Raw genomic sequence first — 7313 nt, 5'->3', positions numbered from 1 at the left:
AATTGTTGACAATTTTTTAAAGTAAAAATGAATATTTGACGTATCTGAAGCTGAAAAACAAGTTATGTCGTTGCTTCAGTGTAACATGATTTTTGAGTTTCTCAGAAATAATGTTCTGATATATTTATCCAAAATATAACTTCGACGTAAGTTAAACTAAAGTACCTGGCATTTCTAGTAATCCACGCAAACACATTAATCAAACACTTCGGCCAGAGTTAGGATGTGTTTTTCAAGAAGTAGTAAAGTTGCCGGGTTCCCAGAAAACGGCGGCAAACCTTCGCCCTATGGCATCAGTTTTAGGGTTTCTTTCGCTATTGTTCTTCACAATGTACACAGAAATACATGTTGACGCATCAAAATATGAAAAAAGCAAAACTTTGATCACTTTTATAAAAGACGGCTTTCTAGATTTCATCTCAATCGTATCAGTGTTATAGCAGCAAACCACGCGAAATGGTGAAGGTAATTTGTGCCGGTTATCCTAAAACTGGAACTAAGTCCTTGACAAAAGCTTTGTTCAAACTGGGTTATAACAATGGTAAGAAACTAAAATTTAACCAAGTAGGCCTACTATAGTTTCAAGCTCATATCTAAAAGCAGTCATAATAATTTCTGTTGAGGAACGATAAGAACACAGTTAGCGATTACGCAATTGCCAATGTCTTTTTAAAGATTTTGAAATGTTTTTTTGTTTTTGAAACAGTTCACGACTACTTGGAGCACATAGATTTTTATATGGACGAATATGAAAAGTACTTTGAGAAAGGTCATCCAATTTCGCACGTTTTAGACAAATATGATGAGTTAAACGTTGACTGTACGGTTGACATGCCGCCGTCGTTTTTATTCGAGGAATTTCACCAACGGTGGCCAGACGCAAAGGTAAATATGAGATGTTGCCCAACTTTTGAGATACGTTTTTTATATGAAACATTAATTTATTAATTTAGTAGTGATACTAATGGGCTAATTTTCTATCAACCAAGACGAAAACTGTTTATACTGTTTAAACTTAATAGGTTAAGTAAATCTATTCAAAACTATTTGTAACAAAATTGTCATTTACAATGCCGTGAAACATTTTAGATCATATTGACAATACGAGATGAAGATGCTTGGTATAAGAGTATTAAGAAGATGAATGATATCGTGTTTAACTGGTACCACTGGATGACATATTTTTCAAAAAACGCTCTCAGATTTGAAACCTTCATGAGAAAGCTTTACCAGTACATGTTGGTGAGAATACGTTCTTATTTCTAAAACCTATAAAAATGGCTTGATTACGTATCAATAATTGAAAAATGTAACTTCATATTATACATGTTCAGGGTTCCGGCTTGGAGAGTCCCTGGCTGTGGAAGATGCATTACAGAAGACACAATGCCTACGTGGCGAAAGTTATTCCCCCTGAAAATTTGCTTGTCTTTGACGTATCAAATGTAAGTTTATGTAACTATTAGCAATGTTCGTTATCGATATATTTGGTAAGTTAGTAGAAAGTAAATAGGAATGGTAGCCTAGTTTGCATTATAACAAAATTTTACAATAAATTGGTATACAACATTTAACACAGGGTTGGGAACCATTGTGCAAATTCCTGGGCAAAAAGATACCTGATGAACCATTTCCATTTGAAAACGCAGCCGGGTCAAAGAATAACATTGTGCAGAGACTGCTTACCGAGAGTAAAATTGCTTCTCGGGCTAAGTTTGAAATTATTATTTCCATACTTTCCTACCTTGTTGTTTTTGGTGGCATTGTTTTAGCATATTTAAATTTTTTTTCATGATGATTGTTTGTAAAGTTATCTTCAACATATTGCTTCTATCGTGTCAGAAGTTACTTTTAAAGGTTAGCTCTGACAAACCGTGCCTACACTTTAATTTCCTGGTATATTCTTCATTTTGTTTTAAAGGCTTTACGGCGATCTAATTTCTGTAAACAACGATACACTTCACTATTATTCTTTACGCCTTGGGCAAAATGCCCTCTGTTAATAAAAATGCGTTTAAGTAATGTTTTCCTAACAATGCATGAAGACTTTTAAAAACTCGTTACAGTCGTAAGATTCTCCAGGGACTAGACCAGAGGTCGGCAAACTTTAGCATTAAAAGAGCCAATGTTCCCAAGTTTATTTAAATGAAGACCTTTTCGGAGCCATAACATGTAACTGTCGAGTTGGCCACTAAAACAAAAGGTAATTATAGCCTACATTTCATGCAGAATTTCTTAAAATTTTTGCTTTGTACATGCGAATATTCTGTAATTTCAACAAACAAAACCCGACTATTAAACACAACACTTTCAAATAATCATTTATTCCACCCAGCTAATGCGATATTTGCTTCTGAATTTCACTGCACAGCACATCTACATTAGCTTGATAAGATGACACTTTGAGTTTCATCTGGGACTGCAAGCTCTCATCTGTTAGGCGTGAGCGTTGTTCATTTTTTTAAGTAATAAGTAAGTAAGTCACGGGAGCCAGAGCAGAGGGCTGAAAGAGCCGCAGGTTGCCGACCTCTGGACTAGACATATCAAAATGGAAATTTAAAATATTAACACGCCCTGTCCGACATTTACCATCAGTAAACGTAGTAACAAAAGCAAGCAAACACCAACAATGAAATATCTTACATACACGAGATAAACAACGCAAAAAAATTAAAATTGTTAATAATGTCGAGAGTTTGGGTTAGTTTAGCAAATAATGTTAAATGAAGTTCAAAGCGTTTCAACGATAGCGTTGTCACTGTAATTAATATTACTTCGCTTCGGTTATTATAATGGTGGGGTTGAGGCAGGAACACTGGTCAAATTAAACATTTTCCCATAATTAGGTATAACGCAAAATAACAACACTACAAATTTTTGCAAAATTGGGCAAGGATCACAAATCTAAGCCTTGCTTTCACTAATCTGCAGGTAAATTTAGCACAATCATCATTCCCAGAAACCATTTATTTGACAAGAAAGCTTTCAGCAAATAAACACATTACAGAAATAAATGGCTGATTCCTGTTGATGCACAGAAAAAAGCATTGTTGAACTGAATTATTGAACCCAAGTAAAGGACATTTTTTGTGTTGTACACAAGTGCTGGTACACTGGTTTCACAGAACATCATTCAATTTCTCACAAATATCCTTTTCATCACCATCTTGTACAGATTTGATGGCTAATTTTGCTAAATAGTCTTTTGCTGATGATTGTGTTTCCTTCTGAGTAGCCAAGCATGAGTAGCATAAACTTCCTTCAGTCTTTGAACGTAGTTCTGTTGAACTGTTTTTGCCACCGTCCACAGAGCTTTCAACTGAAGAACCTAGCAAACCTTTGCATAAAGTCTCTGAATAGTAAAGATCTGCCTTTGCAGATGCTTTGCTGTTAGAAGAATGGGTGTCCATGACGCCAAGACAGAGAGAACAAAACTTAGTGGTGCTAATGGTTTTAGCATTGCCTTCAACAAACTTAACACCTTTAATTTTATTTGAGGTTCTGTACACCGTTGTTTCAGTGGAAGGAAAGCCTGCTACAAGTCCAAGAACAAAGCTTTCCGTGAGGTTTTGAATGCTTGACATATTAGATTGCTTTGTAGCCATATTAGGAAAAAACACAGTTTTTACTTTATGTAATGTGTTGTACATAACTACTTCTTTAGTGGTTACATCGCGCAATGGACGCAGTAAATCACACCCAATTTTCTGATGCCTTTCTCCATCAGTAAATCCAGTGTCTTGAGCTAAGTGAAAGCCTCTGCCAAGTGCAACATTTGACAGAATATTTACAGCTAATCTTGTACTTGTTTCTCCTATAAAAACATGATTGTAACCAAGCTGAGTTGCCTTATAAGAGAGAAGTCGGCACCTCAATCGATATAAGAGTTCTTGTTTTGCTGTCAATGTCAGTGAAGAATGAATAATTTCATGAATCATCATTGATTCAGAAGTAGTTGCCATACCAGAAGTTATATCAATGTTAATGTCATCGACATTGAGTACTTCTTCAAGCTTAATTACATGGTAGGGAAAACCACTATCAATCATAAGATCTCTCACTTCTTCAAGTTTGTTATTCATACCATCGATATGTGGATAAATAGATGATTCATCTACAAAAATGATTCCAGCTTTAAACTTTAACTTTCGCGCAGCATTATTGCTTAATCCCTCTTTTACAAGATTAATAAGTGCAGCTGAATTAGATCCTCCTGAAAAAGCGATCGCAACTTTCTCTCCATTTCTGACCACTGGATTTCTTCCCATTGAAGCCCGAAACTTGTGAGTAAAATGTTTTTCAAAGCACAACTCACAAAATGTTCCATTGGTCCCAATCATAATAATTGCAACATTTTCATTGCATTTTACACATTTTCTTCCTGCCCCAGATGAAATACTTGGGACAAGACTGTCAAGTATAATGTCATCTTCACCATGAACTTGACACATTTTGACAAAGAAATACACAACACAAGCACAGTAGCCTCTACACAATGTCAAACTTTAGACCTACTGCTATTCTGACTTATTTCTAGACTATTCACTAAACTAATCTGTAAACACAGGAAGAATCAAATCTGGAAGTAAAAAACATTGGCAAAAGTAAAATTACTCAGAATATTCAAACAACGTCCATTGAATAGTTTGGAATCTTGAACATAGGAGTAAGTATCATTATACATTATATAGGAGTATTACAACAACAGGATAACACCATTGAGCACTAAGCGAGTTTGCATAAGCCAAGTTACCAGCCTGATTTAACTTAACTGGTATATCAGTATATACCAGTAATACCAGATTGTAAAGTTTGGCCTAGAACCTGCATTTTACCACCAAATACTTCAGCCAGAGTGGAAAATGTGGCAACTACCTTCCACAAGATTCTTCAACATGCACACCCAACATTTTTATCTTCACGCCGTTTTATAATAAACAAACAAAGAAAAGCTGGTTGTTTGAACGCCAATTTATAATAAATAATAAAAGAATTCAGGCTTCAGTGCACGTCATAACGCCAAAAGTTGCGTCTTTACAAGCACTATTTCTCGTCGAAAATTTCTGTACTTTCCAGTCTTCGTCGTCAGCCCGTTCTCACAGAAGCTGCCAACTTCCTGCTTATAGACATAAATTTTGAAATATTTTAAAACAAAACATCAACCAGCTAATACAATATCTAACTACATTGTTTAATCTGTTGTGCACAATGCCAGTTATGTGAGATTTATTTGCGATGAATTAATTACAGATGTGCTTTCTTTCGCGCTTGCGCATTAGCCTATTTAACGATCCACATTTGGAACAGAACACGCAACTTTCGGTGCCAAATTAAGTACGGTTGCATTTTAGTAAGCCTACACCTGTGTTGTGCCAGTTCAGCATTTTAGCCTGTGAGGCTGGGATAAGGACACTGCTATTTTAAAAGGTGCTGTCTTACTCGTCTATTTGTGGAACTCAATTCCGCATGTGTTTCCTCTGCAAATTTATGCAGAAATCTGCTTACTTCATGCAAATTTAAAACCTTAAGAGTACAGGAGTATGGCTGCTATGCTACTGAGTCGTATGTATACACCACTGTTGGACCGTACCAGGGCGTACAAGTACCATCCATTATTCTGCTTCGATTTGCACACACAAACTTTGATTACAAGTTAGTGTAAGTTTGTCACTTGCTTTAAGAAAACTATTGATTAATGAAACTATAACTATGCTATACTAGGCCTATTGCAAAGCTAAACTATTGATAAGGAGTGGCTATAATTATAAGTTATGATCATATCACAATGGTATGGTAAGATAACTAATTAATCTTTATCCTCGGACTGAGGAAAGTTTTTTTGCACGACTAAAATCCGGCGAGGATTCCTCATTGCTAGAGCTCCAGTTACCTTTGCCTTTGGGTTAGCCTTTGTGCAAGCTCCGATTGGCAATTGTCAAACACTTTTTATTTTGGTTAAAACCAAAATGCACAAATCAAAAAATATTGATTTTTTATCCGTATTGCCCGAACTATCTACCAGGTCCACTGAACAAGCAGGTGTCGTTGATCTCTTGACCGAAGGCATCACAACGCCATAGCGCCAGCGGGTATCGAACACGGAACATAACCAACATTTGATGCAGGCCATCGCTTGAACCACTCGGCTACGGAGCCCATGATTACTTCACTATAAAGTTTCCCCAAAATAGATATTTAATACATAAAAATATGAAGACTGTGTTGGTTCATTGGTTGCATGTTTCCATTAGAAATCAAGATACTTGACGCTTATTGACCATTCAAAAAATTCCCTTTAGACCCCTATAAAAGTAAGGACCGCGATTACAAAATACCATCATAGTGTTTTTGTGTTTCAAAACTTTAAATGAACATTTCCTGACGAATTTCTACTGCCGAGAGTTTTTTAATGACTCTGTTTTATATTACCCCATTCGTCTACTTTCCGCCCATTAAAATGGTCCAGAGTTCGGGAATTTTTTCCCATTGTAATGGTTGAAGGTATGCCTTTCTTACCCTAGAGTAAGATATATGCCTTTTGAAAGGGGAGAATTTTACTTCGGCACAAGTATGGTTTGTGAACCCCATTCGTCTCTTTTTCCGCCCATTACAATGGACCTGCTTTCAGCAATGGGGTTTCCCACAAACCATATTTCTGCCGAAGTAAACATCTCCCCATTCCAAATGCATATTTCTTACTCTAGGGTCTAGGGCAGGGGTGGGCAACATACGGCCCGCGGGCCGGATCCGGCCCGCGACTGGATTTTGAGCGGCCCGCAGTCAGTTTCCGGTCTTACATGATAATGTGGCCTGCGGCCACATTTTGCCGCAATCCCTGTATTGCGTCACTGAATAAGTCCAAGTTTGCCAACCTGAGAAAGATGGCCATAAATCTACTTGTTCTGTTCGGGTCTACATACATTTATGAGCAAAAATTTTCGACCATGAACATTAATAAGACAAAGCTGCGTTCCAATCTATTCAGGAATCCGGCCCGCCAAGTACTTCATTTTCTCATATCAGGCCCGCCGACCGAAGAAGTTGCCCGCCCCTGGTCTAGGGTAAGAAAGGCATACTTCCTGCCATTCCAATGGGAAAAGATTACCGTATTTCCATCCATTTCAATGGGCGGAAAGCAGACGAATCGGGTGTTTATATGCTACACGGACTCTTGTGTTCGTTTTGCGTAATAGGGTGTAATTCTATTTATCTGATTTTACAATCACTCTTGTTGTAAGCCGTAGCTACCATTTTGTATGATATTGTATTGTTTATTTTTTTTCATTACTTTTTGCTCTGCAGAGTTGAAGTAA

At 36.9% G+C, this 7313-nt stretch overlaps 2 protein-coding genes across 2 annotated transcripts; one reads left to right on the top strand and one right to left on the bottom strand.

Moving 5' to 3' along the window:
- The first annotated feature begins 388 nt into the window (after window positions 1-388).
- Window positions 389-2022, top strand: LOC143462484 (uncharacterized). The gene is made up of 5 exons (XM_076960675.1): window positions 389-541; window positions 707-885; window positions 1090-1242; window positions 1335-1445; window positions 1580-2022. Exons 1-5 carry the CDS (start codon window positions 457-459, stop codon window positions 1793-1795), a joined length of 744 nt encoding a protein of 247 aa, XP_076816790.1. The 5' UTR covers window positions 389-456; the 3' UTR covers window positions 1796-2022.
- Window positions 2023-2952: 930 nt separating this feature from the next.
- LOC143462483 (cytoplasmic tRNA 2-thiolation protein 2-like) lies at window positions 2953-6104 on the bottom strand. The gene has a single exon (XM_076960674.1). It carries the CDS (start codon window positions 4449-4451, stop codon window positions 3120-3122), a length of 1332 nt encoding a protein of 443 aa, XP_076816789.1. The 5' UTR covers window positions 4452-6104; the 3' UTR covers window positions 2953-3119.
- Between the last annotated feature and the right edge of the window lie 1209 nt (window positions 6105-7313).

Source organism: Clavelina lepadiformis, chromosome 6 (assembly GCF_947623445.1).
Source record: "Clavelina lepadiformis chromosome 6, kaClaLepa1.1, whole genome shotgun sequence".
In the NCBI taxonomy this organism is placed as follows: domain Eukaryota; kingdom Metazoa; phylum Chordata; class Ascidiacea; order Aplousobranchia; family Clavelinidae; genus Clavelina; species Clavelina lepadiformis.
The sequence above is the reverse complement of the archived record's forward strand: the minus strand, read 5'-3'. Positions and strand labels throughout refer to the sequence as shown.

What these genes read in the sequence shown, in the direction of transcription:
- LOC143462484 (XM_076960675.1), top strand. Translation starts at nt 457, where the DNA reads ATGGTGAAGGTAATTTGTGCCGGTTATCCTAAAACTGGAACTAAGTCC. An exon ending in CAAACTGGGTTATAACAATG is followed by an intron (nt 542 to 706) that starts GTAAGAAACTAA and finishes TTTTTGAAACAG; the next exon opens with TTCACGACTACTTGGAGCAC. An exon ending in AGCTTTACCAGTACATGTTG is followed by an intron (nt 1,243 to 1,334) that starts GTGAGAATACGT and finishes ATACATGTTCAG; the next exon opens with GGTTCCGGCTTGGAGAGTCC.
- LOC143462483 (XM_076960674.1), bottom strand. Translation starts at nt 4,451, where the DNA reads ATGTGTCAAGTTCATGGTGAAGATGACATTATACTTGACAGTCTTGTC.